Raw genomic sequence first — 23,046 nt, 5'->3', positions numbered from 1 at the left:
TCATGCAGTGTAAGAGCTGGAGAAAAAAAAACAGATAACCGATTGATCGGCCGATAGTTTTTAAAATCAAAATTTTGTATAAGTCTTTCCTTACTGTGACAGGGACAGAAATAGAGGCAACAAGAGTCCAAAATGAATAAAATCGTAGATGCAGTTTTTGTAACCAAAATCTCAATAATAGACAGTAAAAAATAAGATTTGGTGCATAAAGCACCGCATAAAGTGGGACTTTTAAATATGAACATGCCCACAATACACTGGGAACTCTTGTTTTGAAATGTCTGTGCTCCCAGCTCACTTAAAGACATCAGGGAAGCAAAACATTCACTCTCACAATCATCTACAATGTATTTCAATAAAAACAATTTAAAGTAAACATTGTCATATAGGCTATTTATTATACTGTATGAGCAGTAATTTCCACAACAGTAAACCATTATTCATTAATAGTTGATCATCAGTGGTCACTTCTCATAATTGTCGGGTATTCCATATAGTGTAGATTCAAGGAGTTCTATCTGTAGAACCCTCCAGCAACTGGAGGAATAATGGGGAAATTATTAATAATAAAAACATCGGCGCTGATTTTTGCCGATAACCGATAGTTCCAAAAGGCATCTATCATGCCGATATACCTGTACAACTGATATATCATCCAACATCTAGTTTGGGAGAACATTTAACTTGTTTTAGCTAGGGATGCACCGATATGGAAATTTTGGTCGATACAATAACTCATTATATTTGGAGGCCGATAGCTGATATATTTGCCGATAAATCTAAATCTGGATATAATCAACTTTCTATGTGCCTGATTACAAAAACAAAAGGCTCAGCTTATAAATAATAATAATAATATGTTTAATTTATATATCGCCTTTCCAGAGCTCAAAGATGCTTCACAATAAAGAACAGTAACATAACAGTCATATAGACAATCTTATGGACAGTGGACAGTTGCCCAGTCCGGAACAAAAACAAATGCAGTTGCATATAGCAGATATCAGATCGTGCAATCAATTAGACATTTCAGTCCAGTACAAAAGAACACATAACATCGTGTAGACAGTATAGAAAATGTAAGCAGTGTAGGCAGTAGCCCAGTCAGAATACAGATAAGCATACAGATACAATGAGCAGTACATGAAGCATATACACATTATGACTGATAATATTGGGAGAACAAGTAGGTTTTGAGCTAAGATTTGAATTCAGAGATAGAGGTAGTAGTTCGGAGAGCCAGAGGGATTGAGTTCCATAGCTTAGGTGCCACAACAGAAAAAGACATGCCGCCCATTGAAGAGAGGCGGAATCTAGGAACAAAAAGAAGTTTGCAGCCAGAAGATCGGAGTGAGTGAATAGGAATATAGGGAGAAAATAAATCAGAAAGGTAAGAAGGAGCTAGACCGTGGAGTGACTTAAATGTAAGCAGGAGACAGGTAGCCAGGGAAGGTTAAATAAGATGGGAGTAATATGTGCAGATCATCTAGTGTAAGTTAGTACTCTCGCAGCAGAATTTTGAATATATTGCAAGCGGGAGATAGAGTGTGCCGGTAGTCCAGAAAAAAGGTGTTACAGTAGTCAAGTCGAGATGTAATAAGTGCATGGACTAATGATTCAGCATCTTTCGGGCTAACGTAGGGATGAAGTTGGCCGATACTATGAAGTTGGAAAAATGGCTTTAGAGAGTTTGTTAATATAGTCATCTAGGGTCAATGAAGGGTCAAGAATGATACCTACGTTTATGACTGTGGCAGATGGGAAAATTAGAGTAGCATCAATGTCACAGCTAGGGACATTAGTTAGATTTTTTGTTAGAGTTGATGGACCAGTAATTATGATCTCAAAGTTGGAGTTAAGCCAGCCCTTCAATTCATTGACACCTGAGGATAACGAGGCAGTTATCCTCATGTGCCACATCCAGAGGACTTCAAATTAAATCAAACATGTAAAGGTGATAATTGCTTTTATTTTAAAACAACTTTAAATGTAGAAAACAAGGAACCTGCAAGGAAACATCTAAATCTTTCATTTCCAATAATAATTTACCAAATGTAGCCTACTTTGAACCAGTTAAATATAAAAATGTTACATTCCTATGGCCAACTTTTTTTTATTTAAAGTCTATTGACTCTGCAATTTATTATTCATTTAATGAGTGAGTGCATTGCATTGCACTTAATTCAAACTTGTCTAAAAACCACAATAAGGAATGCAAACAAGTCTCAAACTCACCATCAACCTGGTAATATGCTTTAACGTACTAAATAAATAAATAAATAAAGAAACAAAATGCATGTGTGGCATGAATAAGATAAATGGAGTGTTTACTCAGGAAAGTCTGCTGCGAGCTGAAGTGTCACGTCATGCAGAAGGCACCAATCAAAACCCTCATGGTGAGTAGTGTGTGCCTGAAAAAGCCATAATTTATCGGCTTTAATATATCAGCCTAATTTTCTTATCGGACTGATAACTGATAACTTAAAAATGCAAATTTGTTAGCCAATAATGATATATATCGTGCATCCCTACTTTTAGCGCCACACAGTGGACATTTCACCTCGGAACTGCCGCAATATGTGTAATGAACTACTTATTGTCATTTTGCAAAAATATTGCTACAGTCACGTAATTTCCATAAGATCAGGCTGGATATAACACAATATTAACTGATAATTCGCTAAAAATATTAAACAAACAGAATATGAATTGTTCAGCATAGTTTAGTTTGCAGCCAATGTGGAAACCAGATAATCAGCATGTTTGTTTGGCTCTACCCATGTGGTGTTGTGTAGGAACAGGAGTGGGTACTAGAACAGACCCCAGCTGATATAGCAGGCAGGTTCATTCTGTGCTGGGCCACTGTTATGTTGTGGGTAAGACTGGCACAGGACAACGACAGATCCGTTTGCTGTGTGTGTGTGTGAGAGTTTGTGTAGCATTAAAGACCTGCCTGCAGTGTGATCCCAGCTTTGAGAGACTGTAGACTTGGAGCAAAGAAGAATTTATGATGTAGACATTGCAGATGGCCTGGAACTCATTAGAAACAGGAGTCCTCGTAGGCAGCAGTGCGAACAATGACGGCGCTAGTACAGTGTGCTAGATTAGGACTGCTGTCTGTGGTGGTGGTTGCTCATGTTCCCTGCTTTGCTCGCTTGCTTTGTAGGAGATGGAGCCTTACTTACCCCCAACTAGCAAGTGTGCTCGCTCATTAATGTCTGGGGCCACAGTACTCTTCTGGGTGAGCATCAAAAGCATCCACTTATAATACACAACTATCATCATCACTCTTATGCAGTGGGGTCCAAAATTCTGATACCACTAGTGAAAATATTTCAGATTTTTTTATTACAAGTTATGGGATAAACATAATAATTTGAGTTAAAAAATTTACATGAATTTTATAATTTCTTTATATTTGGTGTCCCCTTTTTGTTTTAAAACAGCATGCACTCAAGTTGTCATGTTATCCTGTGAGTGCTTCAATGGAAGCAAGAAATCTGACTGGCTACAAAAGAGTTAACATGTTCAATGAGCTTGTTTACATGGACACCAGAAATCTGTTTATTGCAAGAAAGCTGCTTAAAGGAATATTCAAAGTTCAATACAAGTTAAGCTTAATAGACAGCATTTTTGGCTTAATGTTGATTAACACAAAAAAATAATTTCATCTCGTCCCTCCTTTTTTTAAAAAAAGCAAAAATGAAGGTTACAGTGAGGCACTTACAATAAAAGTGAATGGGGCCAATTTTTGGAGGGGTTAAAGGCAAAAATGTGAAGCTTATCATTTTATAAACACACTTACATTAATTCAACTGTTAAAACTCATGTATTATTTGAGCTGTAAAGTTGTTTTACAGTCGTTTTACGGTTTGTTGACATTACATCATCATGGCTATGAAGTTGCAAAATTAGCTTTAACTCTACACAGAAAAGGTTAGTAAGTGATTTTATCACACTAAAATCATGTTGACATGCATACTGTTCATGTTTTGTGGCTATACTTGTGACAATGAGTATTTTAACGATTATGGATTGGCCCCATTTACTTCCATTGTAAGTGCCTCACTGGAACTAAGATTTGTGCTTTTTTATAAGAAAAGGAAGGGTGAGTTGAAATGAATTTTTGTGGTAATCAATATATGCCACAAATGCTGTCGATTGAGCTTAACTTGTATTAAACTCAAAATATACCTTTAAGACACGAAAACACCATTCACATTTACATGCACTGTGTTAGTGGCGTACTCTTTAATTCCTTAAACAGGCTGCTTGGTTAGAAAGCAGAGGGCATATTACATAATACTCAGATTTTCCTGTGACATTTGTGTAAATAACAAACATGTTGTCTGAGGATAGGAAGCCATGAGAAGCCGCGTTGCTTTTACAAACCCAGGTGTGTAAAACCACTTTTTTTTAATCCCTTAAACAGCTTAAGGAAAATGGCGTTTTTATTTACATGATGTTTCTGAATGCCGCTTTCTGCATAAACCCTAGAATAAGCTGTTGTCTTAAGTGCATGCACTGTAAATAAGGGTCACTGTCACAAATTTGGATGTGTTTGATCCGTGACCTAGAAACAGTCCATATTATAATCTGAAATGTTTCTAATTTCAATGTACATCATAACATCTATTTGCTTTAGATTTGTACAAATCTTAAAACTTTCTGTATTTCAAGGTTTAAATTAAATTTTGAATTCTAGATTTTTAATGTGGTCTCAGACTTTTAGACCCCACTGTATATAGGGAACAAATACTGTTGTATGTATCATTCTACAATTATTGCTCACAGTTTTATGTTAGCATATTATATCAGTAGAGAATTAAATATAGCCTAGATATTAGCTCTGTTCCAAACCCCAGTGAGCTGTCTACCTTGACAGGATTTTAAGGCATCATAAGTGCGCTCACAGCATGAAGGATGTACCAAAAGATAGGCAAAGATAACTTTTTGGACCAAAATACCCTGATGAGTTTAAACATTAGAATATGCCTAATATGCTGTTGGTCCTCCGCATGCCACCAAAACAGCGCCGATCTGCCGAGGCATGAACTCTACAACGACCCCTGAAGGTGTCCTGTGGTATCTGGCACCAAGATATTAGCAGCAGATTCTTCAAGTCCTGTAAGTTGCGAGGTGGAGCTGCTGTGGATTGGAATTATTGGTCCAGCATGTCCCACAGATGCTCAATTGGATTGAGATTTGGGGAATTTGGAGGCCAGGGCAACACCTTGAACTCTTCATCATGTTCCTCAAACCATTTCCGAACAATGTGTGCAGTGTGGGAGGGCGCATTATCCTGCTGAAAGAGGCCACTGCCATCAGGGAATACAGCTACCATGTAGGGGTGTACCTGGTCTACAACGATGTTTAGGTAGGTGGCACGTGTCAAATTGACGTCCACATGAATGTCCGGACCCAGGGTTTCCAAGCAGAACATTGCCCAGAGCATCACACTCCATCCACCGGCTTGTCGTCTTCCCAGAGTGCATCCTGGTGCCATCACTTCCCCTGGTAAACGGCACATTCTTACATGGCCGGCCATGTGATGTAAAAGAAAACGGGACTCATCAGACCAGGTGACCTTCCTCCACTGCTCCAAGGTCCAGTTCCGATGCTTGTGTGCCCATTTTTGTAGGTGGACAGGAGTCATCATGTCCACTCTGACCGGTCTGCGGCTATGCAGCCTCATACGCAGCAGGGTGCGATGCACCGTGTGTTGTGACACATTCCTCTCGTAACCATCATTAAAATTTTCTGTGACCTTCTGTTGATTCAGACCAGATGGAATAGCCTTCATTGCCCTCGTGCATCAATGAGCCTTGGGAGCCCAACACCCTGTCTCTGGTTGTGGTGTGTCTCTCCTCAGATCACAGTCGGTAGGTGCTCACCACTGCTGACCGGGAGCACCCCACAAGCCTTGCCATTTCAGAGATGCTCTGACCCAGTTGTCTGGCCATAACAATTTGGCCCTTGTCAAAGTCGCTCAGGTATTTACTCCTGCCCATTTCTCCTGCATTCAACACGTTGACTACGAGAACTGATTGTTCACTTAAAATCTGATCTACCCAGACCTTGACATGTGGCCTTGTTAGGAGATGATCAGTGTTATTCGCTTCACCTGTGAGTGGTCATAATATTTTGGCTCATTGGTGTACTACTGCACAAGTAGCCTTGGTGAACACAATTTCGCAAATCGATTTCACGCACCTTTGTGTTCAGTAGGAGCCCTATTTGTTTGACATGCAGAGTTGCTGCCTATGTAGAGCATTCCAGATCAGTCACTTATGAAGTTAAGTGATATTGATATTTAATGAATAATTGAGTCACAGCAGGCGAAAAACAGCAAGAGAAGTCCAATGGCGAAGATGATGATGAAGCTTGGCAGACAATGACTGCAGTGAGGTGGGATGATGTAGGCAGAGAAGACCAAATGCAGAGAGTACTGAGAGAGATATTAGACTGGAGCACAGGAAAACATGTATAGGTAGATCCAACTAAAAAACAAGAAATAAACGGGAGCATGAGAGAGAACAAAAAGCACAGCACACGAGAACGATCCAACAAACAACTCACACAAAGGGCAGCTTATAAAGGGGAAAGGAGATAGCATGCAGGTGTCGCGTTAATCAGGCAGCGGCTGTAATAAGCATTGCTGAGTAACTCTGCCGTGTAATTAACACCACACCCGCAACAAGACGAGCGAAGACACACAAAACAAACTGGGGCTGAATCCTCCCATGACAGTACCCCCTCCCTACGTGTGCCCCCAGGCACATTCAGGGCTGGTGACCTGGCGTTGTTGGAAACTGTCAATGAGGGAATGATCAAGTATGTCCCGTGCAGGGACCCAACATCTCTCCTCCGGACCATAATCTTCTCAGTCCACCAAATACTGGAACCCGCACCCCCTCCTCCTGGAATTCAAAATATGCTTGACCGAATAAGCGGGTTCCCCATCTACGAGACGCGGTGGTGGAGGAACAGGAATGGGTGGATTTATCGGAGAGTAAAAAAAACAGGCTTAATTTTAGAGATGTGGAAAGTGGGATGGACCCTCCTGTACGCAATTTTAGACAGACAATAGATTTATAGACAATAGACAGACAATAGATTGGGCTAAGGATCTTGGTAACAGGGAATGGGCCAATACATTTTGGATCGAGTTTATTGGAGATGGAACGCAAAGGAATGTCCTTCGAAGAAAGCCACATTTCTGACCTACTACGTAGACGGGAGGCTTAGACTGGTGGCGATCGGCTTGGGTCTTAGTGCGGCGTCCCACCTGGATGAGAGTCTGTCTGGCTCTCTTCCAGGTGCGACGGCACCTCTGGATGAATGCATGGGCAGTGGGGACCGCGACTTTGGGTTCCAGTGCTGGAAATGGAGGTGGCTGGTAACCTAAACTAGTCTGAAACGGAGATAGGCCCGTGGAAGAAACAGGCATAGAGTTGTGTGTGTACTCCACCCACGCAAGTTGCTGACTCCAAGAAGAGGGACTGTGGGAAGCCAAACACCGTAAAGTTCTCTCCAGGTCCTGATTCACTCGCTCAGCCTGCCCATTGCTCTGAGGATGGAACCCAGAGGTAAGACTGACAGTAAGTCCCCAGTAATCTACAAAACTCCTTCCAAAATTTGGAAACAAATTGGGGCCCCCTGTCGGAGACCACGTCTGTCGGGAGGCCATGAATTCGAAAGAAGTGGTCAACGACAGCAGTCACTGTCTCTCTAGCAGAAGGTAATTTGGGTAGAGGAACGAAATGTGTTGCCTTTGAGAACTGGTCCACTATGGTCAAGACGACTGTAAATCCCTGGGAGAGAGGGAGGGCAGTAACAAAATCGAGGGCAATATGGGAACAGGGTCTCGAAGGTACCGACAGCAGCTGAAGAAGTCCCGTTGGGGGCAAACTGGTAGTCTTAGAACAAGCAAAGAACGAACAGGCGACCACGAACTGACGAACATCACGGGCCATGCATGACCACCAAAATCTCTGTCTGACCAAAGTCAGGGTATGCCCAACTCCAGGGTGACAGTCTACTTTGGAGGAATGACACCAACGGATAACGTCTGGACGGACAGACTCCAGCACAAACAAATGGCCCGGTGGGGTTTTAAGCGGGGGCGTTACCCCTTGTAAGGCCGTGCGGACCTTCGACTCAATCTCCCAGGACACTGCCGCCACCACCAACTTGGTATGGACAATAGGTTCTGGAGAGATCGGTTGCTCGGAACGATAAAAAATATGAGACAAGGCATTCGGTTTGATGTTTTTGGAACAAGGACGATAAGAGATGGAAAAATTAAAGTGACCAAAAAAAGAGCCCACCGGGCTTGCCTGGAGTTCAGACGTTTGGCAGAGCGAATGTACTTTAAAATTTTTATGATCGGTCCAGACAATGAAAGGTACCCCAGTCCCCTCTAACCAATGGCGCCACTCCTCCAAGGCTAACTTGATAGCCATCAACTCATGATTACCAGTGTCATAATTTCATTCAGCAGGGGACAAATGATAGGAGAAAAAGGCGCATGGATGCATCTTGTCATCTGAGGGACTCCGTTGGGAGAGTACTGCACCTACCCCCATGTCTGATGCATCTACCTCCACAACAAACTGACGAGACGGGTCAGGGGTAATGAGAATGGAGGCCAAAACAAAGTGGCCATTGAGTTTGGAGAAGGCCAGGTCGGCCTCCTTGGACCAGCAAAACTCAGTCTTGGTGGAGGCGCGGCTAGTTGGCTGTAATTGCGAATAAAACACTGGTAAAAATTGGCGACCCCAAGAATCTCTGCAGGGCCTTGCGAGAATCCGGGGTTGGCCAATCTACCACAGCCTTAATCTTAGCTGGGTCTACCTGAATCCCCTCCGGTGACATGATGAATCCCAGAAAGGTTACCGATCGAACGTGGAACTCGCACTTCTTGGCCTTGACAAAAAGCCCATTCTCTAGCAGCCGTTGGAGCACTCGTCTGACGTGCTGAACATGTTCCTTGAGAGAATGAGAAAAAATCAGAATGTCATCCAGGTAGACAAAAATGAACTGATCAATCTTTTGTCTCAGCGCGTCATTGACTAATGCCTGGAAGACTGCGGGGGCGTTGGCTAAGCCGAAAGGCTTCCACTCATTAAAAGTAGTCTTCCACTCATCACCCTCTCTGATGCGGACCAGATGATAAGCATTGCGAAGGTCCAATTCTGTGAAAAAGTTTGCACCCAGCAGACACTCGAAGGCTGATGACATCAGCGGTAATGGGTAGGTGTTCTTAATGGTGATGTCATTCATTCACTGATAGTCAATACAGGGCCAAAGGGAACCATCCTTCTTTTCCACAAAAAAGAACCCCGCACATGCTGGAGAAAAAGAGGGTCGAATGATCTTGGCTGCCAGAGAATCAGAAATGTATTTCTCCATGGCCTCCCTTTCAGGAGCCGAGAGCGAGTATAAACCAACCTTGGGGGAAACGTTCCTGATTTAAGCTCAATAGCACAATCATAGGGACAGTGAGGAGGAAGAGATGCAGCCTAAGACTTACTGAACACTCCTCTCAGGTCGAGGTACTCCATGGGAACTCTGGAAACATCCACCGGTTCATCCTGCAACACAGAACAAGAAACAGGGGAAGGCGCAGACAAAAGACAAGAAGCATGACAGAAAGTACTCCAAGCCAAAATCTTGTTGCCAGACCAGCAAATGTGAGGATTGTGTGTGGATAACCATGAATGTCCTAGGACGACTGTGGTGAGTGGAGAGTCAATGACGTAAAATGAGGTGAGTTCAGAATGATTACCGGAGACAATGAGGTTTAAGGCGGTGGTACAGTTAGTTATTTCTGTAAGTTGAGTGTTGCATAGAGTATTGACCGGAATCTTGACATTGAGAGTAGATGTGGGGATCTTGAGAGCCTTGACCAGAGAAGCGTCAATGAGGTTGGCTTCAGCACTGGAGTCGACTAGGGCTTGACAGGAGTGATGCAGAGAACCCCACTGCAGTCGTACCGGGAGGAGAGTGGAATATGAGGATTTCCGTTGGAATGAACTACCCACTAGTAACCTCTGAACTACTGGTGGGCTCTCTCTTTTACAGGACAGGAATGTGCTTGATGACCTGGAGATCCACAGTAGAGACACAGACCTTGTGGGCATTGTGGGCGGTTCTTCTCCTCCCGGGACAACCGAGCTCTGCCCACCTGCATGGGTTCTCCCTCTGATGACTGGCTGACCGCAAACTGACTCAAAACTCTCCTGGGAGGTGACGAAGCATACGACAGATGCTCATGAGTTGCTGTGGATCCTAGCCGCGAGCAACGCTAAAAACGTGCGTCCACTCGATTAGCAAGATCAACCAGTCCATCTAAAGCCTTGGGTAGATCCAGAGCCAACCCATGCAGGAATAAGTCCCACTGCGCCTCCTTGTTCCAGTTGCATCTAGCAGCAAGCGTCCGAAACTCGATGGAATACTCTGATACTGATAGTGTTCCTTGGTGAAGTTCGGCTAAACCATGTGCTACCTCTCTGCCATGCGCTGCACGGTCAAAGACCTTCCAGAGTTCATCAGCGAAGGACTGGAATGAGGCGCAACATGGATGTTTCTTTTCCCACACATCCATCCCCCACAGACATGCCCGACCAGTCAGCAGTGAAATAACATAAGCCACCTTGGATTGCTTGGTGGGAAATGCAGACGGCTGCAAAGAAAAAGCCAGAGAGGACTGAGATAAAAAAGCTCTGCAAAAGTTAGGCTCACCTGAATAGGATGCTGGAGGGTTGATCCGAGGTTCAGATCATGAAGCAGTGGGTGGTGCTGACTCCGGCGGGTCGGCAGTGGCGGTGTGGGCGCAGGGGACTCATCTTGAGACAACAGTCGTTGGATGAGGGAGGAGAGCTCGGTGAATTGTGCTGCCAAAGCTTCGATTGCTCGCCCGGTGGATCTCGCGACCTCCTCTTGCTGAGCGAGACAGGAATCCTGACGAGTGAGGTACTGCTGGATTTCAGCGAGTCCTGCTGTGTCCATAATAATGGTCGGATCGTTATGTCAGGATAAATAGAGGACCCAGATGCAGGTAATAGTTCAAATTATATTTAATGAATAATTGAGTGGTAAACACAGCAGGTGAAAAACAGCAAGAGAAGTCCAATGGCGAAGATGATGATGATGACGAAAAAGCTTGGTAGGCAATGACTGCAGTGAGGTGGGATGATGAAGGCAGAGAAGACCAAATGCAGAGAGTACTGAGAGAGATATTAGACTAGAGCACAGGAAAACAGGTAAAGGTAAATCCAACTAAAAAACAAGAAATAAACGTGAGCATGAGAGGGAAAAAAAGCAAAGCACACGAGAACAATCCGACAAACACAACTCACACAAAGGGCTGCTTATAAAGGGGAAAGGAGATAGCGTGCAGGTGTCGCAATATTCAGGCAGCGGCTGGTAATAAGCATTGCTGAGCAACGCCGACGCATAATTAACGCCACAACTGTGCAACAACACGAGTGAAGACACACAAAACAAACCGGGGCTGAATCCTCCCATGACTAAGGCAGCTCTCTAATATTTGGAACGGAGCTATTATATTCAGATATTATATAACAGGTTATTGTACAATATTTGTGTTATATTAAAATGAAATGTTAATAAGTTGATGGACTGTATGGATACAGAAGTGCACATATGAAATGAGTAAGTCAGACATTTGTTGTAGAGTATTTAGGCTGAGGATGCATGTTTTTAACAGCATGTAAGTTTTACTGTTTTGATATGCCTTTGAGTGCTCTGTTTAATCATAGTTTCCATAATGTCAAATATTTTAGGGTCATTTCTGTTATGCAGTACTTTTTGAGCTTTGTGTTGTAATTAAAGGAAGTATTTCAATGAAAGGGATTATCAGACTCTCAGAAATATGCCCTGGTCAAGCTCAGATTTTTCGACTTGTTTCTTGTTTTCGATTAAACAATGGCAAAAAAGAATAGGTTTACTTAACACAGAATTCAAATCCATTGCTAATAATCATTGATATTTATGTTGTTGTTTTTCCACCAAAAATGATCAGTGGAGGATGATGCCATTTAGGAATTTGCTTTTAATAGGCATATTATAACACTGGATGTTTTACTTGTAGATGCAATAAACATTGAGGGGGGAAAAATATAGGAATATTACAAAAGACTAGAGGATAGAAAATTAGGATAGAAAAGATATAAAGTGATTATTAGGAAAGATAATGAATTAAATATATATATATATATATATATATATATATATATATATATATATTTTTTTTTTTTTTTTTTTCCAAGAAAACATGTTGTCTTAAAAAAAAAAAAAAAAAAAAATACAAGAAACATTTCTTCATAAATTGCTAGTGAAAATAAATACAAATGGCAAAAATGTCTTAATCCTCCCAAACCAAAGAATGACTTTGATATTGTGAACTTAATATTATTTCATCTTTATAAATTGTGAGTTTAATGTTTTATCCAATGTATTGGTACAAAGTATGATAGAGACCTGAAAAAGTACTGCATAGTAGGAATGACCTGTTCAATATTTATTCTTGTATGTTTGAATAATTTAATAGTATTTAGTAAATGAAGTGAATGAAATCTCTTCATTTTTTTTGTGTGTATGACATGCATTTCTCACTCCAAAACCCAGATATCACTGATTATCGCCAGTATAATCGGAGTGATAGCCTATCGCTTGGCAGTGTTCGCGGCATTTGCAAGCATCATGAAGGATAGTCCCACCAGTAAACTGGATGTGGTGGGATCACTGATCACTCCTCAGTTTGCCACATCTGTAACTGCTTCCTGTATTAACTTTGTCATTATAATGATTCTGAACTACCTGTATGAGCGTGTGGCCATCTGGATCACTGATATAGGTGAGAGTCTTTACCTGGGTTTTAACCTGAACTTTAACCTAAATGATCTACCCGTGATATTTTAAGTAAAGTTTTAACCTTTCAATAAATGTGATGAAACATTTATATTTTAAATTATATATATATATATATATATATATATATATATATATATATATATATATATATATATATATATATATATACACACACACAGTGGCGAGAAAAATAATTTGAACCATTTGGAATTAGCTGGTATTCTGCATTAATTGCTCATAAAATGTGATCTCATCTTCATTAAAGTCACAAGTATAGACAAACACAATGTGCTTAAGCTAACAACACACAGACAATTAAAATCTTTCATGTCTTTATTGAACACATCCCATTAAACATTAACAGTGCCATGGAAAAAGTAAGTTAATCCCTAAGCTAAACACAAAAACAAAAAAGCTAATTAGAGACAGGAGTTGGCAAACCTGGTCTCCAGTTGATGAAACGAGATTAGAGGTGTAGGTTAGAGCTACTTTGACTTATAAAAAGCACTCAAACATTTTGAGTTGGCTATTTACAAGAAGCATCTGCTGATGTGGACCATGCATCACAAAAAAGTGTTTTCAGAAGACCTACAATCAAGAATTGTTGCTTTACATAACGCTGGAAAAGGTTACAAAGTTATCTTAAAGAGCTTAAATATTCATCTGTCTACAGTTAGACAAATTGTCTATAAATGGAGACGATTTAGTACTGTGGCTACTCTCCCTAGAAGTGGCCGTCCATCCAAGGTGACTCAAATGGCACACCGCAGAATACTCAATGAAGTAAAAAAAAGAACCCTAAAGTGACAGCTGAAGACTTTAAGGAATCATTGGAACTGGTTAACATCTCTGTTCATGAGTCTACTATATGGAAAACATTAAACAGCCATGGTGTCTTTGGCAGTACACCGCGAAGGAAGCTGCTGCTTTCCAACAAAAACATTTCTTCACGCCTGAAGTTTGCCAAAGACCACCTTGACACTCCACAACACTAATGGGAAAATGTTTTGTGGGCTGATGAAACTAACATTGAATTGTTTGGGAAGAACACGCAGCACTACATATAGCGTAAAAAGGGCACACATCCCAACATGAAAACTTCATCCCGACGGTGAAGTACGTTGAATGGAGCATCATGATTTGGAGCTGTTTTGCTGTATCTGGGCCTGGACTGCTTGCCATCATTGAGGGAAAAATTAATTCTCAAGTTTATCAAGATATCAAACAGGATAATGTCAGGGTGGCTGTGCACCAGCTGAAGCTCAGTAGAAGTTGGGTGATGCAGCAGGACAATGACCCTAAACATCGAAGTAAATCCATTACAGAATGGCTTCAAAAAAAGAAAATCCACCTTTTGGAGTGGACCAGTCAGAGCCCAGACCTTAACCCAATAGAGATGTTGTGAAATGACCTCATGAGAGCCGTTTACACCAAACATCCTAAGAATATGGCTGAGCTGAAGCAGTTCTGTAAGGAAGAATGGTCCAAAATTCCATCTGAACGTTGTGCAGGTCTAATCTGCAGCTACAGGAAACGCTTGGTTGAGATTATTGCGGCAAATGGAGGATCGGCCAGTTATTAAATCGTAGGGTTCACTTACTTTTTCCACAGCAAAGTGAATGTTTAATGGTATGTGTTCAAAAAAGGCATGAAAGATTTTAATTGTTTGTGTGTTGTTAGCTTAAGCACATTGTGTTTATCTATACTTGTGACTTTAATGAAGATGAGATCACATTTTATGACCAATTAATGCAGAAAACCAGCTAATTACAAAGGGTTCACATATTTATTTTTTGCCACTGTGTGTATAGATATATAAAATTTTAATTTGAATTTGTTTTATTTTATTTGACATTGCAATTTCTGATTTGTTAATAAATCATTCTGACTGTTCAAAACGATTTGGAAAGTATTGTAAAAAGTCTGTTTGGGATTAAAACTGCAAGGTTACTGTGTTGTTGGAACCTTAATTCAGCATTTTACAAATTATTGTTTCCAAACAAGTGTCACAAACAGTGTTTATCTATGTACTGTATGCTCATAAGTATGTGAGTATACAGATTTTTGGAGCTTTGCATACTGATTGTCATCCACAAATTATTCACAGAGGTTCCAAAAACTCATTTGGAGTATGAGAACAAGCTCACGGTGAAGATGTTCCTCTTCCAGTTTGTCAACTACTATTCCTCCTGCTTCTACGTCGCCTTCTTCAAAGGCAAATTTGTGGGTTACCCAGGAAACTATGGATACATGTTCGGCAAATGGAGCGGACTGAGAAATGAAGAGGTACAACTGAGATTTCAAGACATTTAAAAATATACATACAGTAATATAGTCAATAATAGAATACTGTAATATTAAAATCTAGATAAACAATAAATCAGATAAAAATGTATCATTATCTGTTATGTATGATTGTCTTTGCAGTGTGAGCCGGGTGGTTGTCTGATCGAGTTAACCACTCAGTTAGTGATCGTGATGGTCGGTAAACAAGTGTGGGGGAACATACAGGAAGCTCTAGTACCGTAAGTCCCCATGACATCATAATGATGCCAAAACCACACCAGATTATATGCATAATCACCATTATCTGTTTCGTGGTCTTTGTATACATAAAACATTTTCTGATAACTGTAAATGGAGTATGATAATTGTAATGACTTCCCAATAAAGCCAGTGGCAATTTGCATGGTGCAAATTCTGATCTTACAGGCAGATTCTGAGTGTTAGGTTGCAGAGGATGCAGCAGACTACTGCAATCTGGCATAATTTACTGGTACTCTATAGCATGACTCCACTACTGTGATCAAGACACATTAATCAATTATTTATAAAAATGTTTTTTTATTAAATTGAAATATCTTAAAAAGCAGAAAATATTATAATATTTATTTGTCAATTAGTCTTGTAATAAGCAGGATAATGAGCAGTCAGGCGGTCATTTTCAAGAGAAAAAAAACACCAATAGAACTTCGACACAAACCGGATGTGAAATTCAACTGTTTCTAGAGAATTTCATCTCACATAATAACATCATTTCAACTGAAATCAATATTTCATGTCCATTTATTTATTTATTTGACATGTGGCCATAAATGTACTGTCAGCTTGTCATTATTGCAAAATAAGACAATTCTGGGTGATCATGATTAGGGATGCACTGAATTTTCGGCATAAAATGGCATAAAATGCTTAATTAAGAGTGTTCCCCGTGCTTTTGTCGAGGCTGGGAAGCTGTTTTATATGATAGAACACTAAACGCAGTGCTCAGATATCACACCTGTTGTTAAGAAGAGTCCAATATGAGCCACTTGACATCCGGCACTTGCGGTCTCGAGCATACCCACAAATTCACGCTTTTCATCGGAAACTAGATAAATGAGTGATCCTGTCACAAAGAAACCCAGTTCATTTTCCCACACTTACAGCAATAATGACAGCATAAATGATTGACAGATAAAAGGAAACTATTAGAAATGGAAAATATGCATTTGTTCTTTGTGTTCTTAAAAGTGATTAGCGATTTTAGCCATTCCAGAATTTCCCCAAGCTGAGCCGTTGGATTAGCCATGCCCCCTTTTTTCCAAAACCAGGCACAAAGATACCATGAGCTTTATTGAGACTGACAAGAGCAGAAATGGTTGTCAAAAACAACAGCAGCAAAATAGCGCTCTCAACTGACAGCTGTAATGAGCAACATGGCATAAAAATGGCAGTAAGCCCCAATAATTCGCTGCAACTACAATACTATGAGAACGTTCAAAATGATTGACAAGCAGAAAGCGTCATTGTCCGCGATTCGTGGACAAATTTTTGTTCGCTGTTCACAGAGCCTAGTGCTATCACAGAGACAGGTGAGATATCTCACGACATTTATTTCATTAATATCTTTCAGGGAGTACTACATTTTTTTGCATACATTTCCATGACAAAATCGCTTACAGCACCTTTAAGCACTTTATTAGCACTTTGTAGGGTAAAGATGTGCTTATATTTCCAGAAGTCAATTTTTACATCTCTAGAGTTGTGCAATATTTAAAAGATATCATCCAATATTTTAAAAGTTGTTTGAGCCTAAATTTAATGGTATAATAATATGTGTTTTCTAAATGAAATCACTTATACAGTATATTATTTATAATACATATATTATATTACATTATATTATAATATAATAGAAAATAATGTAATATCAAATAATATTTAGAATTTGTTTAATTAAATACAGTTATTATTTTTGTTTCGGTTTTCGGCACAGTGTGTCCAGAAGTTTCAGGATCCTGACGCAAAGCAGAGCAAACCAGCTGACTTTTAGCAACTCATTACATAATAAGATAACTGCACATAATGTAACAAGTTAAATGTAATACATTTTCATAATGTAATAATTTTCTCAAAATGTAATAAAATTGTGAGTACATAATGTAATAACGTTTTTCACAAACTGTAATAATTATATTATGAGAGATTTATTACATTATGAACTCACTGTAACAACTCATGTTGTAAAGTACATAATGTGCTGTAATAACAAAACATACTGTATAAGTGAAATGCTATGTTTATAATATACAGTAATGGTAACACTTTACAATAAGGTTCCATTTGTTAACATTAGTTAATGAACATTAGGAATCATGCACTAATGAACAATACTTTTTTTTTTTACAGCATGTATTAATCTTTGTTAATGCTGGTTAATAAAAATACAATTGTTCATTGTTAGTTCATAGTGCATTAACTAATGTTGACATATGCAACTTTTGATTTTAAAATGGTATTACTATAGAGCGGCAAGAAAAGTACGTGAACCCTTTGTAATTAGCTGGTTTTCTGCATTAATTGGTCATAAAATGTGATCTCATCTTCATTAAAATCACAAGTATAGACAAACACAATGTGCTTATGATAACATCACACAAACAGCTATAATCTTTCATGTCTTTACTAAACACATACCATTAAACATTTACAGTGTTGTGGAAAAAGTAAGTGAACCCCTAGGCAAAAGACGTCAACACATGGTAATTAGAGTCTGGAGTTGGCGAATCTGGCATCCAGTTAATGAAACGAGATTGGAGGTGTGGGTTAGAGCTACTTTGACTTATAAAAATCACTCAAACATTTTGAGTTTGCTATTCACAAAAAGCATCTGCTGACGTGGACCATGCCACGCAAAAAAAGAGATTTAAGAAGACGTATGATCAAGAATTGTTGCTTTACATAAAGCTGGAAAAGGTTACAAAGTTATCTTAAAGAGCTTAAATATTCATCTGTCTACAGTTAGACAAACTGTCTATAAATGGAGACGATTTAGTACTGTGGCTACTCTCCCTAAAAGTGGCCGTCCAGCCAAGATGACTCAAAGTGCACACCACAGATAAAAGTAATTTATTAATAATTATTTTCTAAACATAATAATGTAATAGGTTATTATGCTTATGTGTATATAGCTGGTTACGTAACTGGTGGGTGAGCCGGAGTGCTAGGAATCATCCAGAGAGTCTGTACAGCCGCTGGGAACAGGATCACGACCTGCAGGACTTCAGTCAGCTTGGCCTCTTCTATGAGTATCTGGAGATGGGTGAGTGTCACACATGTACAAAACATCAGTGTTGGGGAGTAACTTATATTGAACAATATTGATTTGATTAACCCAAAGAATGAATATTCTGTGACGTTATTCCAAACCGGATGATTTACTTCCTTCCGTGGAATACAAAAGTCTAGCTATATAAAACTCCAAAACAACAAAAATGAATTACATTTTCATTTATTTGGTAAAGTATTTCTGTAACTACTTTTTTAGTTGTGAGACAGTAGCCGAGTTGTTTTTCCACCAAATAGCTGGACAAATCACAACAAAACCAGCTTACCAATTCATTTGAGTCATCGCTCAATAGAATCAGAATCAGCTTTATTAACAGGTATGCTTATACATACAAGGAATTTGTCTTGGTGTCAGGAGCTTCAATACAATACAGCAACTTGACCGAGATAATAAAAAAAAAGAATAAAAAAATAAATAGAAACAGAAACAGAGTAAAAATAAAAAATTGGATAGAAAATAAAGTATATATAGAATACACAATAAGACAAAAAAAAATATATATATATATATATATATATATATATATATATATATATATATATATATATATATATATATATATACAGGTGCTGGTCATATAATTAGAATATCATCAAAAAGTTGATTTATTTCACTAATTCCATTCAAAAAGTGAAACTTGTATATTATATTCATTCATTACACACAGACTGATATTTTTCAAATGTTTATTTCTTTTAATTTGATGATTATAACTGACAACTAAGGAAAATCCCAAATTCAGTATCTCAGAAAATTAGAATATTACTTAAGACCAATACAAAGAAAGGATTTTTAGAAATCTTGGCCAACTGAAAATTATGAACATGAAAAGTATGAGCATGTACAGCACTCAATACTTAGTTGGGGCTCCTTTTGCCTGAATTACTGCAGCAATGCGGCGTGGCATGGAGTCGATCAGTCTGTGGCACTGCTCAGGTGTTATGAGAGCCCATTTGAACGGTAGTGTATATATAAATATACAATATTCAAAATTGAATATTGTATATTTATATATACACTACCGTTCAAAAGTTTTGAAACACTTGACCGAAATGTTTCTCATGATCTTAAAAATCTTTTGATCTGAAGGCGTATGCTTAAATGTTTGAAATTAGTTTTGTAGACAAAAATATAATTGTGCCACCATATTAATTTATTTCATTATAAATCTAAAATTTAATTAAAAAAAATGTTTTTGAAATTGATGACTTGGACCAAATAATAAAGAAAAGCAGCCAATAAGTGCCCAACATAGATGGGAACTCCTTCAATACTGTTTAAAAAGCATCCCAGGGTGATACCTCGAGAAAATGTCAAGAGTACATGTCTGCTAAATCTAGGCAAAGGGTGATACTTTGAAGATGCTAAAATATAACACAGTTTTGATTTATTTTGGATTTTATTTAGTAACAACATAATTTCCATAGTTCCATTTATGTTATTCCATAGTTGTGATGACTTTACTATTATTCTAAAATGTGAAGACTCAATGACTTCTGAGTAGAACTGTATCAGCAGCACCTGTGGCAGGTTGAATTTCCTCAGCTGGTGAAGGAAGTACAACCTCTGCTGGGCCTTTTTCACAATGGAGTCAATGCGGGTCTCCCACTTCAGGTCCTGTGAGATGGTAGTGCCCAGGAACCTGAATGACTCCACTGCTGCCACAGTGCTGTTTAGAATGGTGAGGGGGGGTCAGTGTTGGGGTGTTCCCCCTAAAGTCCACAATCATCTCCACCGTTTTGAGCGTGTTCAGCTCAAGGTTGTTTTGACTGCACTAGACAGCCAGCTGTTCAACCTCCCTTCTGTATGCAGACTCATCATCATCCTGGATGAGTCTGATGACAGTGGTGTCGTCTGCAAACTTCAAGAGCTTGACAGAGGGGTCCTTGGCAGTGCAGTCGCAGACTTCAGTAGAGTTCCCTGCACAGCATTTTATGCATAATTTGTAGTTAAATAAATATTCTAGTTAAACACTGCTGATTATCCCTTTTTTTATTCAGTTCAGTCATGACAACTCTCTGAATAAATTTAAGGTGTTATAGTAGATTCCCTTCAATATCCCTTTGAAGCAGATCTAGACAAGTGGTGCTGTGGAGGAGGAGGGGTTTCAGAGAGAAAACTTGGCTTACTTGCAAAAAAAAAAAAATAAAAAAAATAAAAAAAAAAGAGACAATTTAAATGTTAATCAAAGAATACACAAGGTATTATAAATTATATGATCGTGTAGTCTTGTTATAAACAAAGTGTGCTCTTTTATTTCTAGCTTATAGTGTAACTAACTACTTTTTCAAAATTTAACTTTAGTTGAACTATTTTAAATTATGAGTAGCTTATAACTACAGATCTAAAGTATCTTCCCCAACACTGATTTACACACTTGCTCACCAGCAACATCTGTGAACAAGTTTTCAGCCTGCAATACCACAGTCTTACTGACAGAGGGCACCGTATGTACAATGACAAGACAATGGACAAGAGCGGCATCTCTCTCTCTCTCTCTCACTCTCTCTCTCTCTCTCTCTCACTCTCACTTTTTCAGTGGTTCAATTTGGCTTCATCACTCTGTTTGTGGCCTCTTTTCCTTTGGCTCCTCTACTGGCTCTGTTCAATAACATTGTTGAAGTTCGAGTGGATGCCTGGAAGTTTACAACTCAGTTCCGCCGTCCGGTGGCATCTAAAGCTCACAGCATCGGTGCATGGGAGGAGATCCTGAACATGATCGCTGTTCTCTCAGTAGTCACCAATGTGAGTCATTATATTAGAAACAGTTCAGTGAAAAAAGTTTAATATCCTGATTTAGTTAAGAATTTGCTAAATGTGTTGCTCTAAAATACTGTATATCATTGATGTCTTTCAGGCTTTTATAGTGTCATTCACATCAGACATGATCCCTCGGCTGGTGTATATGTACGCGTATCACCCCGGTACAGAGTTCACTATGCAAGGATACATCAACAACAGCCTGTCTGTCTTCAACATCTCTGAGATCCCGCCAGAAAACCGCCCGGAGGACGATGAGAACCCGGACTGGTTCGACAACACCACAATGACCACCTGCAGGTCTGTGCGGTTATGTACTGTTGTGTAATTTATATCTATAGATAGAGCTTTGTAGCAATAAAGATGATTGTTTTGTGGATACTGTAGGTACCGTGACTACCGCAACCCTTCCGGACATGAGAAACCGTACAGCTATACGATGCAGTTCTGGCACATTCTCGCTGCCAAAATGATGTTTATCATCATCATGGAGGTATGAGCTCTTCTTGTCTCATTAAGAATAGGAAATCCAGCTCTGGAATATTGTAGTATTGTGACGAGGAGAAGGGCGGGGCTAATCAGCCGAGGAGAAGGATAAGTGCAGCGGAATGCGGCACTGTCAATGCGGAACTGCCGCAGCTGCCGTGTGTGTGTTTGTGTTTCGTGCTCGTCCCTGGTGCTCTCTCTTCCCGCTCTGACGCCCTGACGTGCCTTTTCAGGTCTCCCTCTGCCATCACTATAATCAGAGATAGGTGTTAGAGTAATCATAACCCAGGTGACGATCCTCACCGCTCTCCGCAGACCGACACATGACCACGCCCCCCCCATGCCACGAATATGTTAATTGAAATTCTATAAGATTAGGAATCTATTTCTTAAGGCCTGTTTGCACCGTGCGCAACAAACAATAATTAAATTAAAAACTATTCATAATGAATGCACCATGACTTTTTATCATTTATATGAGTAATGTTTGAATACTTGAACAAAAGCAAAACACATTTATGTCATTCATTTGATTTATTGCTAAATATAACTCAACTGACAATATTACTGTGTATTGATAGTGGTCTGCTGTAATTATAGTAGGCTACAGCTGTTGTAAAAAAATATAATGCTAGATCGGTAAAGTTTATATATCAAACAAGAAATAATGATGAAAATTCTAAAAATATACCGGTAGTTTTCGGAATATATGGTTGAATATATATACTTAAAAATCAGAATATAAAGTTACAAATTTTAATATATAAAATTTTAATATGTAAATCTTTATATATATATATATATATAGTTATAAATCCAAATGTATAATTGTAAATCCAAAAGTATAGTTATAAATCTTGAATATAATATTGTAAATCTGAATATATAGTTATAAATCCTGAATATATACTGTAGTTTTAAGTCTATATATAGCTATAAATCAGAATATAATATATAGTTAAAAATATGAATATATAATAGTAAATCTGCATATATTGTTATAAATCTTGAATATTGGGCGATATCCAATGTGTATTTTTGCGGCCTTGAAGGGCACTTCAGGAACAGAACACCACTTGAAGGGTCGTTCCAAACGAAAGTAAGAAAAAATCTTTTTCCGAAGGGTCCTTCCACAAGACTGATAGCAATGGGTACATAAATACAGTAATGCCATGTTCCCTTCAGAGAACCCACTTCAAGGGCTATGCCTTTTGGAGTGAGTAGGGCATAAGGATGATCACTTTTGATTGGAATTTGCACATGATGTTATACGTCTGAAATGTAGTTGT

At 39.1% G+C, this 23,046-nt stretch overlaps 1 protein-coding gene across 4 annotated transcripts in view; it reads left to right on the top strand.

The window, feature by feature from the left end:
* Positions 1-23,046, top strand: part of LOC127436287 (anoctamin-5-like) — a 107,610-nt gene that overhangs the window by 73,957 nt on the left and 10,607 nt on the right. For all 4 annotated transcript variants that reach the window (XM_051690358.1, XM_051690360.1, XM_051690359.1 and 1 more), the window contains 8 exons: positions 3,167-3,241; positions 12,655-12,883; positions 15,008-15,186; positions 15,328-15,425; positions 18,354-18,484; positions 21,051-21,256; positions 21,369-21,571; positions 21,659-21,764. In XM_051690358.1, coding sequence (XP_051546318.1) covers positions 3,167-3,241; positions 12,655-12,883; positions 15,008-15,186; positions 15,328-15,425; positions 18,354-18,484; positions 21,051-21,256; positions 21,369-21,571; positions 21,659-21,764 — 1,227 coding nt within the window. The remainder of the gene's footprint in view (positions 1-3,166; positions 3,242-12,654; positions 12,884-15,007; positions 15,187-15,327; positions 15,426-18,353; positions 18,485-21,050; positions 21,257-21,368; positions 21,572-21,658; positions 21,765-23,046) is intronic.

This window comes from Myxocyprinus asiaticus, chromosome 46 (assembly GCF_019703515.2).
Source record: "Myxocyprinus asiaticus isolate MX2 ecotype Aquarium Trade chromosome 46, UBuf_Myxa_2, whole genome shotgun sequence".
Taxonomy (NCBI): Eukaryota; Metazoa; Chordata; class Actinopteri; order Cypriniformes; family Catostomidae; genus Myxocyprinus; species Myxocyprinus asiaticus.
This window is presented reverse-complemented; position numbering and strand designations above follow the sequence as displayed.